Source organism: Capsella rubella, unplaced genomic scaffold, assembly GCF_000375325.1.
Source record: "Capsella rubella cultivar Monte Gargano unplaced genomic scaffold, Caprub1_0 scaffold_6, whole genome shotgun sequence".
Taxonomy (NCBI): Eukaryota; Viridiplantae; Streptophyta; class Magnoliopsida; order Brassicales; family Brassicaceae; genus Capsella; species Capsella rubella.
Genome location: NW_006238918.1, coordinates 14,760,466 through 14,780,726, shown reverse-complemented (window position 1 = coordinate 14,780,726; position 20,261 = coordinate 14,760,466). Strand labels below are relative to the sequence as shown.

General features: G+C 35.4%; 3 protein-coding genes and 2 long non-coding RNA genes across 35 annotated transcripts; all 5 read right to left on the bottom strand.

Annotated features, from left to right (window-relative positions):
- Nucleotides 1–1,040: 1,040 nt before the first annotated feature.
- On the bottom strand, nucleotides 1,041–6,254 carry LOC17883447. Of its 28 annotated transcripts, none has more exons than XR_002833385.1 (24): nucleotides 6,213–6,254; nucleotides 6,059–6,126; nucleotides 5,763–5,922; nucleotides 5,602–5,673; nucleotides 5,404–5,474; nucleotides 5,288–5,314; nucleotides 5,084–5,207; nucleotides 4,794–4,997; nucleotides 4,500–4,719; nucleotides 4,344–4,408; nucleotides 4,109–4,238; nucleotides 3,923–4,017; nucleotides 3,751–3,829; nucleotides 3,589–3,667; nucleotides 3,288–3,470; nucleotides 3,057–3,207; nucleotides 2,893–2,954; nucleotides 2,706–2,816; nucleotides 2,517–2,620; nucleotides 2,271–2,405; nucleotides 1,901–2,065; nucleotides 1,546–1,714; nucleotides 1,382–1,468; nucleotides 1,041–1,261 (listed from the first exon to the last, which is right to left on the bottom strand). It is a non-coding gene; the product is annotated as an uncharacterized LOC17883447 (long non-coding RNA). The 28 variants fall into 28 exon arrangements; XR_002833387.1 differs by having other exon boundaries at nucleotides 3,592–3,667; XR_002833383.1 differs by having other exon boundaries at nucleotides 3,589–3,647.
- A 101-nt stretch (nucleotides 6,255–6,355) lies between these two features.
- LOC111830097 lies at nucleotides 6,356–7,325 on the bottom strand. Of its 4 annotated transcripts, none has more exons than XR_002833399.1 (5): nucleotides 7,132–7,325; nucleotides 6,910–7,056; nucleotides 6,694–6,837; nucleotides 6,534–6,608; nucleotides 6,356–6,455 (listed from the first exon to the last, which is right to left on the bottom strand). It is a non-coding gene; the product is annotated as an uncharacterized LOC111830097 (long non-coding RNA). The 4 variants fall into 4 exon arrangements; XR_002833398.1 differs by having other exon boundaries at nucleotides 6,930–7,056; nucleotides 7,132–7,320; XR_002833396.1 differs by having other exon boundaries at nucleotides 6,694–7,056; nucleotides 7,132–7,323.
- Nucleotides 7,326–9,563: 2,238 nt separating this feature from the next.
- LOC17881368 (derlin-2.2) lies at nucleotides 9,564–11,735 on the bottom strand. Its single transcript, XM_006288483.2, has 6 exons — nucleotides 11,417–11,735; nucleotides 11,164–11,263; nucleotides 10,448–10,662; nucleotides 10,284–10,367; nucleotides 10,142–10,195; nucleotides 9,564–10,051 (listed from the first exon to the last, which is right to left on the bottom strand). Exons 1-6 carry the CDS (start codon nucleotides 11,513–11,515, stop codon nucleotides 9,869–9,871), a joined length of 735 nt encoding a protein of 244 aa, XP_006288545.1. The 5' UTR covers nucleotides 11,516–11,735; the 3' UTR covers nucleotides 9,564–9,868.
- Nucleotides 11,736–12,172: 437 nt separating this feature from the next.
- Nucleotides 12,173–16,921, bottom strand: LOC17882166 (K(+) efflux antiporter 3, chloroplastic). Its single transcript, XM_006287050.2, has 18 exons — nucleotides 16,524–16,921; nucleotides 16,028–16,369; nucleotides 15,838–15,939; nucleotides 15,668–15,748; nucleotides 15,377–15,478; nucleotides 15,105–15,182; nucleotides 14,927–14,995; nucleotides 14,682–14,732; nucleotides 14,454–14,567; nucleotides 14,225–14,326; nucleotides 14,009–14,143; nucleotides 13,729–13,910; nucleotides 13,493–13,628; nucleotides 13,335–13,406; nucleotides 13,166–13,261; nucleotides 12,911–13,072; nucleotides 12,732–12,821; nucleotides 12,173–12,652 (listed from the first exon to the last, which is right to left on the bottom strand). The coding sequence occupies exons 1-18, from the start codon at nucleotides 16,572–16,574 to the stop codon at nucleotides 12,290–12,292; spliced, it is 2,328 nt and encodes a 775-aa protein (XP_006287112.1). The 5' UTR covers nucleotides 16,575–16,921; the 3' UTR covers nucleotides 12,173–12,289.
- Nucleotides 16,922–17,799: 878 nt separating this feature from the next.
- Nucleotides 17,800–19,195, bottom strand: LOC17884275 (peptide methionine sulfoxide reductase B6). The gene is made up of 3 exons (XM_006289238.2): nucleotides 19,017–19,195; nucleotides 18,744–18,900; nucleotides 17,800–17,979 (listed from the first exon to the last, which is right to left on the bottom strand). The coding sequence occupies exons 1-3, from the start codon at nucleotides 19,118–19,120 to the stop codon at nucleotides 17,800–17,802; spliced, it is 441 nt and encodes a 146-aa protein (XP_006289300.1). The 5' UTR covers nucleotides 19,121–19,195.
- Between the last annotated feature and the right edge of the window lie 1,066 nt (nucleotides 19,196–20,261).

Here is a 20,261-nt window from a genome sequence, read left to right as displayed (position 1 = left end):
ATTTATGCAAGGCTAAATAACAATTAGTTAATAATAAAATTTACAAAATATTTGTATCGTGTAGCAAAGTTTTTGGGATAAATAGATACTGACCTACGCGTCCAGCCTCCGTGATTGGGACATGAAAGGAGAGACATAGAAGTATAATAAGCAAACTTAGAAAAAGAGACATTTGTTTTTTCTTTACTACCATTGCTCCTCTTCTATGTTACATGTTTACTAGTTTTAGGCTGTATACATATAGAAAACTGAAATTATTGGAGAAAATTAAGATTAAGCATTCAATTACTATTGAAGACTTAAGTGAGTAGTGCATAATTAAGTCACTCTCTTTTAATCTTGAAGACTTAGTTAAAAGTTTGAATATCACATCATTGAATAGTTTGATGATCTATTGTAACGCTCACACTCTCTCTTATCATAGATTTAGAAGTTTGCTAAGATACAAACATTCTATTAGAGTAAAAGTCCCACATCGAGAGAAGGGTGATTTGTAGGGCAATATATATAGTACATGGATCTCTTCACTCATTGCGAATTGGTTTTGAGTTGGACCCCATGTTTACTAATACATTCACACACACAAAAAAACGCTTCTAATCACCAAAATCATGGATTTATAACAAAGGATACATCTCTGACTTGTTTGCTCATATGATCGCCATTGTAATGCTTCAACGATTCTAATACCTCTCTTCTCTGAGATGCTTACTCTCTTTTAACTTGTTTCTGAGTGAAGAAGATTCTGATACTCTTTTTTATTTATTTCTCAAATCTCAACTTTGTTTTATAATTTCTGAGAGATTTAAGAAGAGTGATACTTTTTTTATTTCTCAAGTGAAGTAAGTGTATGAAGAGTAATTATAAATATCCAGGTTGCCATTTTTAAGAAGAAGAAAAAGAAAGAAAGAAAAAAAAACTATTTTGTAATTATGTGAAAAAGAAAAGATTTGGGATTCTTATGGATTTTGCCACTTTCTAACTCAAATTTTATCAATATGCCATTTTCACTAAAAATTTATAGATTTGCCATTTTTAAATTTGTTAAAATGTGTGATTTTTTTTTTTTAGTTGTGTTTTTAGATCTATAAAAGTGACAAATCTAAAAGATTTAACATAAAATGGCAAAAACAAAAATGCCATTGAGAAAAGTCCTTATTAAGTAATTAACTCTTATGATATAAGGTCATGGATGCTCTCTTTGTTTTCTATGTTCTCAGGCGTCCGCATCCCCGAGAACAAGGGAAGCTCTCCTTGTTTACTGTTGAATGAACAAGAAGAAAAAGAAGAATTAGAATGGCATCTCATGATCTCACTTAATTACAAGTGCTTTTTGAGAATTGCGAAGTAGAATCCCATCGTTTGTAGCAATCGTACCAACCTTTGGCTGTCTGAATCAACAAGGCTGACCACAGTGTGTGACAGAGTTGTCCATGATGTCATCAAGCACAAGAAAATAAGCTAGAAGCTGCAATGCAGAAAATAAAACAAACATTGAGATGAAAGAGAGGCTAAAAAAAGGGAATTACCCATTCAATGCACCACCTGAGAACACATTAAAGAAAAGTCTCTTTATCGGTCAAGTCGTGGCCTTGCTTCCAATAGCTTGTAGCTATCAACACGGAGAGACCACGATTACCCTGCAGAACAAAACCGAACACACAAGTGCTTGATGTGAATTTCAGAGAGAGGCTCCTATCACCGCCACGTACATCTGCAAAGAGAAGGCATCAAATCAGCATAAACGAATGATCAAATATTTGGAATTCAAACGAAGGATCTTGAAGCAGGTCAGAGCAATAATCGTCTCCCTGTAGTCAATGAGACAATAAACACATGAAAAGAGAGGAACGTGAGACCATATTTAAGTATTAGAATGGTTGTTAAGAATGTCACCTACCTTTTCACACTTTTTTGATGATTGCCTTTGGCTTGACATAACTGTGACTAGTTTTCTGGCCAAAGTACAGATGGATTCATTCAGACAACTTTGAATCAAACTCCAAAAAAAAATAAAAAAAAATTCTTTATGCTCATATCTTAATTCATCACTCACTACTCAGACCTGCAATCAAAACCATCAATGGTATCAAGAAAAAGCAGTCAAGAGTTGAACTGAAAGACACAATAAATATTATTAAATCAGAAAGAAAAAAAAAATTGGTGTTGCCCGTCTCTCTTTTACTTTTATATATCTAATTGATTTGAAGTTCGATTGAGAAAGAGATAAATGAAGTAAATAGTACTAAAATACACCACTTCAGTAATACCTTTTGGTTCAAAGTTTTTGCTTAAAATTTGGTGACTTCTTGAGTTGCTCTTACTCAAGTTCTGGAGTAGTGTTTTTTGGAACACAGGGCTACAAGGCTCCTTTGTTCAGTAAAGTGAGGACTCGAATCATTATTCTACGTGCGAGGAAAATAGAGGCATATTAGATGGCATGAAATCAAGTGTTTTATACATAGAAACAATTTTCTAGGGGTGAAAAGAAGCTTCATACATGATTAAAGACTTACGTTGAAGCTAGTAAAGATGTTTATCCATGCTGGTTAGCCCTTGCCACTGTTAGCAGATTTGGTGTACTTCTTTGTGGTTCAGGCAAAGCTGGAGCTCTCGAGATCTGCACCAAATACAACGTGTTAGGTTTTTTTTTATTTTTCTAATTCTGAAGTAAAAACATACCTCGTTGAACCTAGATGCACTACCTTCCTACTCTATGTTCTTTCACAGGTCTAGCTTTACACATGGGAAACTTGGGTGTTAAAAAGACCTTGTCTTGTCTTGTGGAGTAGAGTTGCTGGTTTTGGATTGAGTATCTACACAAATTTTTGATGAGGAGGAAAGAGTTGCAATCATGAAGTGATGCTGATTTTGTAACAATTTGGCTCCTACCTGTCTTGATTTTCCAACATCTAGTTTTTGCTTTCTGATGGCATGAATTTAACACTCGTTCCCTGCAATGAGGCAATCAACACACAAAAAGAAACTACTACAAGTTAAACGTGAAACCAGATTTGGGTATTAGAATGGTTAATTAATGTGAGCTACCTTTTTACCTTTTTCTAAATGCTGATTTTGGCTCAAGCTATCTTTGTAGCAATTTGATGCTTTTTCTTGTCCATACACTTTTCTCCCTAAGAAAACTGTAGAGCTGGTTTGTGTTCTCCTTGCTTTATATCTTCTCCAACATCCACATTCCCAAGATTACTGTTGAATGAACAAAAAGAAAAAGAACATTAGAATGGTTTCTCATCTTGCTTAACTACAATTAGATCTCAGAAAGAAACCTGGCATATGCGGTCTGATTGTAGATCTCTATATCCTCAGAATTGTTAGAGAGCAAAGTAAGGATTACTCCATGGTTGGCTCATATAATGGGATCATCTAGCTTTTACCCTGTGATTGGCTTTATACTCAGTGAATCAGATTGGTAGAGCTAGTAGCTAGCAATGTTCGTAACACTCATTTCCCTGCAGTCAGTGAAACGATACATCAACACATGAAATAAAAAAATAAAAAACCATCAATCACTATAATCAATCAGTCAAAGTTAATAATAATAAGATGAGAGTTGTAAAAGAGAAATACGACATGGAAACCAACAAGGTCCTCCTTGTCTCCCATCCTCACTTGCAAAAGAACACTTCCTTGCACCATATCAAAGATTCTGAGAGTTAATACAAGACAAGAGATCGTTTATCAACTTCTGATAATAGTAAAGAAAATAAGCTAACAAGGAATTTTGCTTACAGAGATGGTGATTGGTGAAGAAGATGACTTTTTTTTCCAGTGCAGGGATCATCATCATATCTAGTTCTCCATCAATGGTCTATCAGGAACCAAAAGGTCAAGAGTCGAACTAAAAGAAATAGTAAATACTATCAATTCAGTAAATAAAGAACTAAAACTATCAATGCATTACCTTCTTGTTCATAGTTCGAGCTAATAACTTTTGGAATCTTTGCGAACATTTCGTCCTCAAGTTACACCTTCGTTCACAATTCTAGGAAAACTTCCCTGCAGTGAAAGGCATAAATACATTGAAGAACTATAATAAGAGGAACGTGAGACCAGAGTTGGTATCTTAATAGTTAAATATGTCATCTACCTTCTAACACTTCTCTTACTACAGCCTTTTGCTTGAGACAACAGTAACTTGTTTAAATGAGAACTACTTCTTTCTTGGCCTTAGAAGGCTGCAATTGGGAAAACATGGCTCTTTACCTCCAATAATTATTCTGCATGGGAGGAAAACCAAGGCATATCAGATAGCATGAAGTGTTTTATGCATATAAACAACTTTTCTGGTGTGAAAAAAGCTTCACACCTGCCTAGAGACTTACGTTGAATCTATGAAGATGTCTATGCATGCTGGTCTATCCCTTGCCATTGTTTAAAGGCTAAGTTCCTACAACAATAAAAAAATGAGATCCCTCTAGATTACATATTCGTTACGCTATGATTCTGTTATAAAGTGATCACAGATGAAGGGTATTTACCTGAAATAGCAGATGCGGTGTATTGCTCTTGTGGATCTTCAAACGAGCTCATAATATGAACTCTCATGTATTAGTAACTAATTACCTGTACTTGGAAGTAAATTCCCATGTCAACAAGAACATTCTTCACATATGAAGGAGTACTTGGACAAAATATTTTTCTCCATCTAAAGCTACTGATCAAATTAATTATCCGGCCACAGGCTGTTTGAAACTGTACCTAGAAACGATGTATGAGAATCGAGTTAAGAAAAATTGTAAAATTGGAAAGTTAAACGCCAAAGAGTTTGTTACCTCATTAAACATATCAACAAGGTCAACGTAGCAAGGTATTCCCCTGAAGTGGTTTTTGAGAATCTTGTGGATACGATTACCAAGTAGAATCCATTGTTAATAGCAATAAGATACCAACCTTTGGCTGTCTGAACCCACGAGGCTGTGTGAGTCTGTGACAGAGTAGTCCATGAGGTCATCAAGCACGAGAAAAGAACCTTGAAGCTGCAATGCAAAAGGTAAAACGAGCATTGAAATGAATTTAAAAGAGAGAGAGAGTTACACAAAGAGAGAGTAAAAATGGAAAATACCCATTCAATGCACCACCTGAGAGCACACAAAAGGAAATTATATGTACTCGGTCAAGTCTTGGCTTGCTTCAAGAGCTTGTAGCTAACTAGCTATCAACCACGGAGAGACCACAACTAAGCTTCCCTACAAGACAAGAAAGAACACTCAAATGTTTGATATGATTTGATTAATTTTGGTTGAAATGTCTGAGACAGGCTCCTCACACCGGTGCCTAAATTGTAGTCGAGCATCTACAAAGAGAGGCACCAAATCAACAAAAACAAAATGATCAAAGACTCTGATTAAAATTAAAAATAAGTGATTTGAGGAGGGAATATACTTGTTCAAGCCATTGTTGTGGGTGAATTCAAACGAAGAACCTCGAAGCAGGTCAGACCAATACTCGTTTCCCTGCAGTCAGTGAGACAATCAACACATTAAAAACACCTATTACAAGAGAGGAACGAGAAATGAGAGATCACTAGAGTCAACGCAATTACTTATTTTTGCAAAAGTAGAGGAATTTGAGATTACTTACAAAGCAGAAGAGGAATTTCTTTTCTATCGTTGGGTCATGATTGGACCATCTATGTTTGTAACACTAGTTCCCCTGCAGTCAGTGAGACAAATCAACACATGAAAAAAACAAAAAAAAACATAAATCGCGATATGAAGTTATTTGTTAAGAATGTCCCCTACCTTTTCACACTTCTCTGATGATGTTCTTTGGCTTGAGATAACTGTAACTGATTTTTTGGCCAAAGTGCAGATGGATTCATCATCAGACAACTTTAAATGAATCTCAAATCGATGAAACGCCAACAACAAAAAACGATTCTCTAGTACTCAACGCTCAGTCCTGCAAGCACAGAAATTAAAGTATATCAGTTGACGCTTTCACTGATTAGCCAATCATTATTCTGCGTACAAGGAAAACAAAGGCATATCAAATGGCATGAAAAGAAACTATCTAGGGGTGAAAAGAAGCTTCATACCTTATTAGAGACTTAAGTTGAAGCTAGTGAAGATGTTTAGCCCTTGTCATTGTTTGAAGATGAAATTCCTGCAACATTGAGAAATGAAATCGTTGCAAATTAAGCTATGGATTTTGTTATGAAGTGATGATACTCTCTGGGAAAGGGTATATACCTGGAAATTCTAGTAGGTGTGGTGCAGGCAAAGTTGGTGCTTTCGAGATCTGCATCAAATCACAGAACACACTGGTTTCGTTTAGTTTTCTATATATCAAGTACAAATATATACCTTGGTGAAAATAGATGCATTGCCTTGTTGTTCTCTGGTTTTTCAAAGGTTGAGCTTAAAACTTGGGAGTGAGCAAGACCTCGTTTTGTCCTGTGGAGCAGCAGCGTTGCTGGTTTTTTGATTGAAAATCTACATAAATCAATGAGATGGAGGAAAGAGTTTCAGTCATGGAGTGCATCAATCTGATTTTGTAACAATTTGACTCACCTGTCTTAGTTTTTGCTGGCTTGACTTTCCAAAACTAGTTATCTTCCGCTAGCTACGTTTGTAACACTTGTTTCCCTGTAATGAGGCAATCAACACAGACAAACAAAAAGATAACAAGAGGAGCGTGAGAATGGTAATGGTAATCAAGAATGTAACTTACCTATTCATATTTTGCAGATGACTGCATTAGGCTAAGTGCAGAATGGATTCCTAAGAAGACTAGCTACCTCCAAGAGAAAACTGCAGAGCTGGTTTGTGTTCTGCTTGCTTTATATCTTCTCCGACATTCACATTCCCGAGATTACTGTTGAATGAAGAAAAAGAAAAAGAACATTAGAATGGTTTCTCATCTTGCTTAACTACAATTACATCTCACAAAGTATGATATAGAAAAACATGGCATATGTGGTCTTATTGTAGATCTCTGTATCCTCGGAATTGTTACAGAGCAAAGTAGGGGGTTACTCCTCGTGCTCCGATCCTCACTTGCGAAAGAACAATTCCTTGCACCATATCAAAGATTCTGAGAGTGAAATACAAGACAAGATATCGTTTATCAACTTCTCATAGTAATAAACTAACAAGGAATTTTACTTACAGAGATGGTGATTGCTGAAGAAGATGATTTTTTTTTCCCAGAGCAGACATCATCATCAATACATCACGCCTAATTCTCCATATCACGAGAAACCATAAAACCAAAAATCTGCTCCCTCTCTCTCTCGCTCTCTCTCTCGCTTTTTCCTTTTTATGTTGATTTTCGTCTCAGCAGGGAAGAAATAAGAATGAGATGACGAGGGAGAGAGTTCCCCCTATACGTATTTATAAACAGAGGGGAAAAAAAGGAAAAAAAAAAACAAAAAAAAAGGAAATTTCTATCGTTTGTCAAAAGAAAAAAAGGAAAAACAAAAAAAGGAAATATTCGAGAAAAGGAAATTGCTAATCCAAAAAAGGGTGATTTACCACCTAACACACTTTAAGGGGGAGAGGTTACAAAAGACACACTTTGCAATTGTTGTGTACTTTTGGCACTGTTTGTCCCAAAAAAAGACACAAACTGCCCTAACAAAGTGAAATTGTGTCTCGTATGTTTCCAACTCCCTCCGTCGTCGTCCGTTTTGATGAGTAACTTCGTTCGTAACTTCGTTCGTAACTTGGTTACTATTAATTATATAATTGAATTAAACAAGAATATAATAAATCAATAAAACTAAGTGGTTTATAGCTTTTTTCTTCTCCAACAAATAGAGAAGGTAGCCCTGTTTCGTCTTCTCCAACAAATCGAAAAGTCACACACACACACACCATCTCTATACCATTGCAGCATCTAGGTAAGTGCTTCTGAGTTTTCTCGTTTATGTTAAACTTGTATATACTAATTTCTCAATCACTTTGGATGACAGATCTAGGTAAGTGCTTCTGAGTTTTTTTAGTTTTTGTTTTTCGTTTTTACAGATCTAAATCGGTAGTGACGATACTCTTTATGATCATGTGGATGAGGGTTTGTGGATACCGATGACCTATTCTGTCCAAAAAATGCTTCCAATCATTCTTAATACTCTCATCTTCAACGTTGGATAGACGATTATTGTCCATATGTTCACATGTACAGAGACACACTCATTTACACTCATTTGTATAGGAATGTTCTCATGTACATATGCACTCATTTATACTAAAACATGTAAAAAGTAACCACATGTTGTTAAAATGTCCAAACACAAGTATGAATATCCAGAAACGATATTACAGTTGACCATCCAATTATCAGTGAATAAATGGTCAACTACAAATGGATAATATACATAATATAATTCATCAGATGCTCTTTGTGATCATGTGGATGAGGTTTTTTTGGATATCGATGATCTATTATGTCCAAAAAATGCTTCCAATCATTCTTAATACTCTCATCTTCGACGTTGGATAGACGATTATTGTCCATATGTTCACATGTACAGAGACACTCATTTACACTCATTTTTATTGGAATGTTCTCATGTATATATGCACTTATTATATACTAAAACATGTAAAAGTAACCACATGTTGCTAAAATGTCCAAACACAAGTATGTATATCCAGTCATGATATTACAATTGACCATACAATTATCAGCGAATAAATGGTCAAATACAAATGGATAATATATATAATATAATTCATCCAGAAATATAGTAAAATGTATCTTCAAATATAGGAAAAATGGAAATATTGAGTATTGTACAAAAATAAATATAAAATATTGTTATAATAACAAGATAAAGTGATTATAAAAAAGAAAGAAAAAAAATGAGAAAGAGAAAGAGGAAAAAAGGGAAAGAATTGAAAAAGAGGAAGAAGAAAAGGAAGAGGAAGAGAATGTAAGTGTTTAGTTGTGTGGAATTTTAGTTGGGATGGCAAATGAGTTAATATGTTGTCAAAGTGAGGGTGAGAGAGTAAACAAACTTTTCCAAAGTGCACCATGAGTTTATAAGTGTGTCATAATGCAATTAAAGTTTTGAAAGTGTGTCCACACGCAATTAACCCTAAAAAAAATACAAAAAATGGGAAATATCTCTACCTTCCGCTTCTCTCCTTGTCTCTTAAAAATTCAAATCCGAATTTGATTTAAAAAAAAAGTATAAAAAGACCTTAATTCACTTGTTATTGGACTATTTAGACCCATTATTGGCCTTATTAAATTAATGTCTATAATAAGTGTTGGTTTAGTAAAAATATTAAACAGGAATATGTTAATCTTTCGTGCAGCAGTCGGTTAGAGTTACTTTTAGTGGATTCAATATCAACGACGCCGCTTTGTTTTTGAGGATCTTCGGAAGAGCTAACGTCTGCTTATTTCACCATTGCTAATGTCTGCTTAAATGGTTTATCTATTTACGCGAACCTTGTATAAAAATGGGCATGTGCGAGTCTTTGAACTCTCTCATCACCAGCCCGATTAGGGAGAGGGCGAATTAGCAAACTTTCGGATTCGAACTAAGGTTAAAGGAAAGATGGAAACAGGAACGAGTAACATACAGTATGTGATAGGTGAATTTAGTAGACAAAGAACTTTGACATGAAACATTACGAAATTTCTTGGGGGCTGTGTACAATTTGAGTGTCCATATTCATAACCACTAAGAGCGTAGCAAATTTGTATACACAACAAGATAAAGAGATGGGAGAAAAGAGAAGTAACCAAAACACACCCAACTACTAGAAACTAGGGTGTGTGGGTAACAAGTAACGTGTCAGAGTCAATAGACTGAGTATCATCTGCCTTTTTACCATTTATATCTGACCAGCAAGCCGAGCTTTGGTGCTCTGGTTTGGAAAAAGTAAGATCAGGATCAATCTTGGTGGATCTCATCGAAAGGTGCAGCAGCAAACCTCACGTTTTCAGGCCGTGCAACCACAACTGGTTCATCTGCAAATAGGGCTTTGAGGAATGATGGAGTCTTTAGAGGATGACGATTAGTCATTCGCGGGTAAACCTCTGCCAGAAAGTAGTACGCATGACCAGCTATCATACCCTGTAATTATTGTGGATCGGCTCAAGACTATGTGGAGGATAAAGATTAAAAGAAATTGGATAAGAAACGTTGGGATTGTTGACTATATACCAGAAGATCCACCCAGGCACTGGCACCAACAAGGATAGAGAACCCAAGAAGCACCTGCAAAATGACAGATTTTAAAGAAAATGTAATTTCTTCTCTGGTTGAAGTTTAGGGGAAAAAGAGGACGCAAGAAACTTGCACTCACCCACGGTAGGTAAGCTGCAGTGAACGTGAACAGACCAAGGAAACTCATGTGAATATAAGGATTTTGTTTGCTCCATACATAGACCTGTAGTACAGAAGAGACTGTTAGCTGCTGGTTTGAAGACCTAGATATGTGAGGAAAAAGGTGTTACAGAAGTTACAAACCATCATAAAAGTCAATGAGTTGCTGAGAAAGATGATTTTAGCAAATGATGCAGACAAGTATGGTATCATTCCGCCGATAAGAACAATGCCAGTTAAAACAGATGCTCCAAATAAGAGCATATATAGGAAATCAGCAGTCTTTCCCCTGAATGAGTTTTCTTCAAGGAGTTTGCAGTATCGCGCAAGAAAGAACATATGGAACATGAAGTCCAAATCTGTCAAAAAACCCAAAAAATGAAGAAATTTTCGATCAAAAATGCAAAAGCAAACTAGGCAAATTGAATACACAATCAATTCAGTCAAAACGCTATTAAAAGAAGCAGCCAAACCTTATCAGCAGCCTAGAGCTAGTAATGTGACAAAGCACACAAAATAGTCAAGCATGTGATGCAAAAGTTCAACTCAATCTAAAGCTTCTGAACCTTTCAAATTTTGTACAACTAAAAAAGGGAACTTTCAGAAACTAAAGAATCACTACTTAGCAGTTATGTGAGTGTATCTACATCAATGAGAATCATAACTACAAGGCAAGATAATAATACATCAACTCAGAAAGAACTAATGAACTAATATACCATGAACATAACTCATAACCTATCCTAATCAGTTCTATAGCCATTTCAACACAGACACCTATTCAGAGCTTCTTCGCAACTACAGACAAAATTCACAGACGAATGTTGTATCCACAATTTCTCAGAGTCTAATAAACTTACCCATCTTCCGGAAATACAAGAAATTTGTAACGAGACGCCAATATTGGTATTGCTTCACCACAAGGGTAGGATTCAGGTAGAGGTTATATGGAGATATAATCTGCACCAAACCAAACCCAAAAGAAAAAAATCAAATCAAAATTATGAAACCCTAACTAATCAAATCAATTTGAACTAAGGAAAATTTAATAACAGAAACAAAATCAAAAAAGCTTCTAAAATTTCACAAAACAAAAGAGAGATTGGCGAATACATCAAGCGAACATCCGACGGTGGTGATAACAGCCGCCGTGAGATACGAGCGAGTGATAATCGGCATCTGTTTATACCATTCTTCTACAGCCTGAGCCATATCTTCTTCTTCTTCTTCCTCTCTTCCGTAATCGCAATCGATCCGATCAAATCAACAAAGTAAAATTCAAATCGTTAACGAAACCCTAAAAACCCAAACGTCGACGAGAGCTACTTCTTCTACTAAGGTTGCAACGAGTGTTTCAGATTGAAATTTTTTTACAGAAGAAACAAACGAAATCGATACTGTTAAGAGCTTCTTCCTTCTTTCGTATATACAGAATTTAGTTTAGTAGTTTAGACATTTGCAGTATTTTTGTTTAATTTTGACCCAAGCCGAACGAATGACTAAGCGCGTGGTTGATACTACCCAATTAGAAGACGTTGATGACGTCAGCAGTTATACTGAAGAAAGTTTAATTGAACCGAGTTTATATTAATTTTAACATCTAACCGAACCGGAATTAAGCTCAATTAATAACCAAAGTTACATATGATCTAAAGTTATTTTTCTATGTTTTATAATCTTTTTGATGACATTTTGGAAGAATACATTCTGAATTATACATTTTTTTTTTACAGTAAATGTATTTGTTTATAGAACTATAGTATACATCTATTGGGGTTTTTTTTTGTTTTTTTGAAAACATCTATTGGAATTCATTTTGAACAATTTCATATGCAAAAGACTAACACTGGATTATGTTCTAAATTTTGAGCTAAAAACTGGAATATACAAAATAATCACAGAAATTGAAAAATGTAAAATCCTTTTAGTTTGAAAGATTGGCTGCACATTTCAGGAAAAAAAATTGTTAGAATGTTTTGAGTATTTTTACTCTTGAGCTTTATCAGCTTTACCAACAAATCCATTATCTTTATTCACAGAAGAATCATTCTCAGGCTGACTCAAACCATCTGTTTCTTGAAGAATCTGTGTTGCAGAATCTGAGTTTGAATCAGAAGCCTTCATTTGCATTGGCTTCATCAGCTGCTGGACCTTTGCAGCAGACTCCACGTTTATATCAGAAGCTTTCATTTGCATTGGCTTCAAACCAACAGCATTGGTTTCACCAGCTGTGATTTCTTCTTGAGCTTGGATCTCCATCGAATCTCTGAAAACTTTGCTCAGAAAGCTTACGTCGTCAGACATTACTCCAAATCCTGTCAACAGCTTCGAACCTAGCTGTAGACTTGTCTGCAAACCAAAACAAACAAACTCGTTCAGACCGATATCTCAGTGTAGTCACGAAAGAGAACATTTTTTGAAGTTTTACCTCTGCATTTTCTAGGATTGCGTCTGTGGCTCCTGCTTTCTTTAGTTCAAGGAGATGCGGTAAATCTTGAGCTCTCGCGTAAATCGGACTCTGGTAATATATTAAAAGCAATCATTTTCAGCCATTTGGTAATTTCAGATGTTTGAATTGAAAAAGGAAAAAGGAAGAGCGATAATTACCCCGGGGAAGGCAAGACGGAGTCTTTGAACCGCCTCAGTAGTTCTCTTCTTGCCTTTATACATTATCATGATAGCTTTAGGAGATGAAACACCTGCAGACTGCAAAACTGATGGTCGAGATCCGTCTCCATACAATATCGGGAAACCGAGTTTCCTTGATTCCTACCAACAACCAACATAAAGAAAATATAACCAGTTTAGAGTGCCCACAATTTTATCAGATATAACAAAAAGAATCTGTTATCTGTTTCAGACCTTCACTACAGCAGGATTCAGATCAAAACCAATGTAAGGCCATCCCACAAGATCACTATCTGAGACCAATGGCGTCGACAAAAAATTGGCCAGCACCTGCAAAATCATAGTGACTTGATAAGAAACCCCTCACCACAACTTTTACAGGAAAGCAAATGATGACTTTTACCTGACCCATTTGTCCAAATCCAATGATGACAATTGATTCACTGACGTCGAAGTTCACATCTTCACCTATTCTCTGCAGAATTGTAGACAGATTCATTCGTAACAAAAGCAAATCTTGTTTTCCATATAAGTGCAGAAAAATAGAGATTTAGAAGTTACGTCTCCAGGATCAAGTTTCTCATCGAGAAAATCTGCAGCTCTTTTTCCAAGTTGGTTAAGATAAGGTGTTAACGCCATAGACAAAACAACAACGATAATGAGCAGCTTGTTCAGCTCATTTGGAAGCACTCCTAGCCTACACAAATGATTGTAACCACCTAATTAGTAAGGGAAATGTCGAGTCAAATGTAATGTTTGGAGATGTTTGAGCAAAAATATTGATAGTTAGAAAAAACCTGTTGGCTAAAGAGAACACAACAAATGCGAATTCTCCTCCCTGGGAAAGAAGAAAACCGACCCTTACGCTTTCTTGTAATGTGAGACCAACTCGGGGACCGATTGCGGTTATGATCAGAGTTTTGATCACAATCAGACCACCCAAGAGTGAGAGGACATTAGGCCATTCTCGAAACAAAACCTGCAAAAGATTTTAACCACATAAACATGGATATGAAATGTTTCATATGTTTTAGCGAAAACCAGTGAATCTTTATGCAATGCAATATAACATTTTACCTCCATGTCAATGGAAGTTCCTGTGGTCACAAAGAATAAACCAAGAAGTAACCCTCTAAACGGCCTAATATCAGCTTCTATTTGTGTTCGGAAATTTGTTTCTGCTAGAAGTGCGCCAGCAAGAAAAGCTCCAAGCTTCAGAGTTAAATTGAGTTAGGCCATTATAGTGAGGATTTTAGATGGAACTTTTATTTTTGAAGGGGAAGTAATTCAAACCGTATCGCTGAAACCAAGCTTTTGAGTCAGAAGTGAAGTCCCAGCAACTGTGAGAAGGCAAAGGGCCACAAAAGCTTCTGAACTTCTGGTTTCTGCTACAACCTGAATATTGTTGTGGAATTAGTATTGAGCTTTGCACCAAATAATACAGTGTCCTGTATTCACTCACTTAAAAGGGGGACTCAACATAAAGGGTTTTGTAAAGTTATAAGGACACAAAATAACTTACCTCGAAAACTCTACGGAGAAAGAACTTTCCTCCAAGAGAGAGAATGCCCAACCCACCAAGAGCCTTTGCACTTTCTTTTGCAAGCATAGGCCATATACTTTCCCCACCAAGATTCTTGCAAAATTACGGAAATTCAGATATTAAGTGCAAAGGTTTTAATCAATACTAATCTATAGCTACTTATAAATATTATTCCACAAAAGTTCAAGAAGTCGATAGCCAAGTTACCTGGCTTTCCAACACCGGAAGAACGACTAGTAAGGGTACAACAGCTATATCCTGCAAACAATGGGACGCCGGAATAGTAAGAAAAAGTTTGTCTACTTCAGGAGTTCGCACAAGATTTTTTGCATATCTTGGTGAATTTACAAATCAACTGATTCTTTTCCGAAATACATGTTTTCTATAACTTATGGAGTATCGGATAAAAATTCATAGAATAGAAGATAGGGATTATACAGGATAAGCAAAACCTGTAGAAGAAGAATTCCCAAGGTTGCTGAGCCAAATCTTGTAGGGAGCTCACCTTTCTCTGCAAGCAGCTATACATTTCGAAAATGTCAATAAATATACTGAAGTCTTGAATGAGTTTGCCTCTTCTCATAACCATTGTAGAAATATGACTTAAAGGTATCGCAACTGTGCTAATACCTGTAGAACAAAAGCTGAAGATGACAGTGAAAGAGCAGCGCCAATGACTACGGCCTCATCAATGCTTCTGATGTTGACCTAGAGTTGTACAGAAAGTATAGATCATATAAGGATATAGCTTTAATAGTCTAGCATAAAGCATTGGAGGTGGACAGTTATGAGACTATCTATCATCGGGTAAATAGGTGTCTACTAAATTTCAAAAACATTAAGCAAAAGGTACTAAAAGGGCAAGAGAAAATCTTAAGAACACCCCATGTGAAAAGTCTTACCAAGTCAGGCCTTGAATGAAAGAGGAATTCGAGAATTCTTGTTCCTATGGCCCCATTTGGTGGGAGTTCAAAAGCAGTGAATGCAAGCGTGCATAACAAAACCTTTAAAACAAGAAAAAGGGTCAATGTAAAACAGCACAAGTAGGGTACCGTTAAGGAAACGATGTATGAACTGACATCTTAGAAGACAATGATCTACCAAATTGAGTCTGCTAGATTATTGCCTCTTGAGATGTTTATCTGACAGAAGTGAAGATATAGGAAGGAATGAAAGCGGTTTTAGGACCTTACCTGAGTTAGTCCCATGCCAAAAGCAAATTTTGCGAGAGCTTTCAGACGTGCAAGTGAAAGCTCTAGACCCATCTCAAAGAGCTGCCAAAGAATAATCAGGACAATCCCGGTCATTACCACTTATTCGATACATAAAGCCTTTCTGTCAACGAAACAAACCAAATGCTCACCAGGAAAAGAATCCCCCATTCCGAAAGAACTTTAACATCTGTGAGATTTCTAATCAAACCAAATTGATTGAGTACAACACCAGCAAAGAAGAAACCAAGTATCTGGGACATCATCAAAAAGACAAATGTTATCGCCAAGTAGTTATAACAAGGAGAATATAAACTAACCCCATGTAGCATTTTGTTATACCGGACTGGCTTTGAGGACTCTGAATGCAGGGACAATAATAACAGTGACCATCAAGAAGGTCAAAGTATCGAATCCAAGATCATTGATTACATCAACAGCACTTGCTACATCATAACTTTGTACCACTCTCTTCCCGGAAGGTTCAGACCATCTACCTTGGAAATAGAATCTTCTAGAAGTATCCAGAAAAACTGTTCTTTTAACTAAATCTGTACCCCCAAAAGAATGCAATTTGATCCCTTTGTTTACTACGCCTTCCGAATACACAGGCACACACGACGATTTCACCGTGAAAACACAATGCTTCAAACGACCACTGTGTTGTTTAGCTATCTCATAACCCTGCAATCGAATCAGAACCAGGATTCAGCAAACAAGATTCACTGTCAAGAACCAATACTAAGGCTTAACTATGGTTTTTCACATAAAGAAGTAATTTTTCAGTCAAAAGACATGCGAGTCAGCCGAAGAAGAGGGAGAAGAAAGCAGGAAATACCTTGGGAGAGGGGCAACAAGAGATGGACCCTAACATAGTACTAATTGCCATATTGAGATGAAATCCACAGAAGTAAAGCCTAAAGGCAATTACTTTTGTTACCCATAAACACTAAAGGCTCGAACTTTAATTTCAGATAATATTACAGAACCAACACTCCGATGAAAAAATTGACTAAAAGCTAAGGAAGACAATAGACCACGTCAGAGACGGGAGCACCTTGTGTGTATTTTCTCCAAGTATACGATTCTATATACATACATGCATAGGGAGTGAGAAAGGAGGGAAATTTTCAAGTCTAGAGAGATAAAAGATTCATTTTTTTTTTTGGTTTTAATCTCATTTTTGTATAATTTTTGTGGATAACTTAAGACCTCACTGATATTGAAGCGTCGTTACAAGCCACACAGACAGATTCTGATTGTAGAAGAAGACAATCCTTTTCGGTTTTGGCTCTCCTCTTCTGTTGCTAACACTTAAACCGGTAACCGGTTCTCATCGGTTTAGTAAACAACACGTGTCTATTGTGTTTTTTCACGGGCCGAATTTTTCGTACGAGTGGGCCTCACAGTGCAGCTCACCAGTTTTTTAAAAATAAATTAATATAATATTAATAACTTTATTTTAACGGCAAATTATAATTTTAATTATATCAAAACCATAAATTTATTGAGGAAACAACAATAATTTTTGCATTCGGAAATTTTTCATATCGTCTGCCATATTTGCTTAGGAGGTTAACTGGTTTAAAATTTAAATAAAAATTATGTGTGATCAGTTATTAGTTTTTTTAATTAAAAGTAGAGAGTTTTTAAAAGGTTTATACGGTTTTTATAAGGTTTTTATAAAGTTTTTATAATTTATTTTACGCTACTTATGAAAAGTTATAAAGTTGTATACACATATAAAGATAATTTGAGTATATATTTATAAGTTTACACACATATTTGGATAAATTTCAATATTTTTAGTTGGATAAATTTCAATATTTTTAGTTGGATAAATTTCAATATTTTTAGTGGTATTTTTGATAAATTTTAAAAGTGGAGTATTTTAAAAAAGATGTATATGAAAAGAGTTATTTTTGAAATTCTCCCTTAAAAGTATGTATTATATTGGTTGAGTGAAATAAAAAAAATTTACACTTACTTTAATGGATTTGGATATGAAAAATACAAAGAGACAAATCCAGAGATGAACCAAGAAATTTGATTTTAAAATTAGATCTCATATGGATTTCAAAATGCATAATACATGAACCAAGAAAGGCATCTAGCTAGGCATCACTTTTGATGATCAGTGAGATGGGAATGGCGGAAGAGAACTTGAGCGCAACGCTGTTGATGCAATGGCGTTCGTCGGTTGGTGTTGGGAAGCCTTCGTTTTTTAAGACATGGCCGAGATGTCCATCACATTTTGCGCATGTTATCTCATATCTTAACCCTGCTCTCTCCTCCTGCATGCAATATTAACATTTTGTTTTCATTGCAAGTGTTCGTCCACTTGACTAGGATTGTAAGATTTGTAAACTAGCTAGCTGTTTGTGCTAATGAAGTTGTGCTAGTTATCCTAATCACTCGAAATCAAATCCGCTAATTATTAAAGAAAACATATTCGTTGGTTTGTGATATACTTTAAAGCAAAAGATATGGTACTTCTAGCTACAAGATACAATTGTTATATATTATGTATATATGGATTATGTTATATACGTACACCTAGATGGATTTGATTTTCATTCTTACAAAAACATGATAATATTACAAGACTCTTAACTAATAATAACTTTTTTTTTTCTTTTTCTTTTGATGTAATCGAACTTCTGAAACTAAAAAAAAAAAATATGGACACTATATGTACATCAGTACATGCAGCCCCATATGAACCACATAAATTTTTAATCGTGGTTATAATATAAGTATGCATGTATCTAGTTATGATTCAATTCCATTTCTCGACATGCATAACTACAATTAGCTCCACATAACTTTCCTTTATTTGTGTTTGTGTTTAAAATATGAGTAAAACTGATTATAGTAACTCAACTACCATTATCAGTTTAGCAATTACCTATGTTTAACGTTTTAAACCGCAAGAATGCCTGTTATGTTATATATATTTTGGGATTTAATTTAGTTACATATATATGTATAACATAATAACAATCTAACTTTATAAGAAGAGAAAGGAAAAAAAAAAGAGAGTGGATGTTATGTTTACAGCTCGGTTAATGGCGCCGGGAATAGCATCGAAAAATGCAGGCCAACCGCAACCGGAATCGAATTTAGTGGTTGATTCATAAACCGGGTTTTCACAACCAACACAACAGTAGATTCCATCCTCGAACAGCTTCACATATTCTCCTGACCCTCTCTTCCTACGATGATCAGTCAGAAAATAAAAATATATACAAAACGTTATCAAACCTAAAACGTGCGGCTTAAGAAACAAAAAAACCCTAATTAGAAGAGGAAGAAAAAAGTTAATAATTACTCGGTAAATTTCTCCCGAAGAGTCTTGAACTGTTCAGGAGATAGAACCGCACGCCATTCCTCCTTGGATCTTCTTACCAAACAAGCTTCCGGAGCTGTCGTCATATTTTGGTAAGTTTGTTAAGGTTTGGCTATGAAGAATCGATACATTAATTTGTGCATATTTATATGCCTAGAGAAGCTTTCACCTTTTTTTTTTCTTTTCCTACATTCTGTAAACAACTAGTTGACACGTTTTGCACATTGGTTTTTTTGTTTCTGGTTGTAATTAACTTTGTCTTTCAACTTTAGAGTATGTGGAAATCGAATCTTACATCAAGCACACCACCATGCACCCATAAATACTAGATATGGTTGTAGTGCTGTAATATTTGAAGTATCAGGAACGTACGTATACTCCCCACATGTGTGTTGTCCACTGACGCATTATTGTTGCATGTTGAAATGAGATGAGTATATACTTACCGTTTACAGCTGCCCTGACTTCCGCAATTTGGTGCTGTGACTAGTGATGACTGCTGACAACGAGACAATGTTTTACTATTGATTAACGTGTGACGACAATGTTTTACTACTATTGATAATTAACGTGTTTTTTTTTACATTTTACTATTTTATTATTGTAATCATTACACTAATCAAGACGTGAGGAGAGTGCGTAGTGCAAAAGACAAATGGAAGTTGTGAGGCATTGAGATAAAAACACGTATATTGTCACTGGTCATATATATGATGGAGATCACCCTTAAATATTAACACGTTTGTATTATGCATGAGAGACCATATGTATCTGCGTCTCTCATTCATGATATTGACTTTAGTATAATCATTATTATTGATAATGATACTCTGTTTATATACATGCACAGAGGAAGAGATCTCTTTACAACGGTTAAGAATCTGTGAGACGAGTTAGAGGACTAATTAGATCAATTAGATGAATCATATTGATGGGGAAAGGATCATTTTCAACAAAATGCATTTTTCTATCTGAACTTTGATATAGTATTGTTTCTACCGAATTAAACTAACTATCAAATTTTTGCAGAAAATAATATTGCTCGAAATAGTGTTGGTCATTTATGATGAGTCATATATACAACTTTTGTTGAATCATATGCCACATATACCATATTTTAAAACAAACAAAAAATCACTAAAAAGTACTATTCTGTTTTCAATTGTATATTATTCATGGATGTGGGTGTCGATTCCACATATGTTTCCTTATTCTATCACATGATTC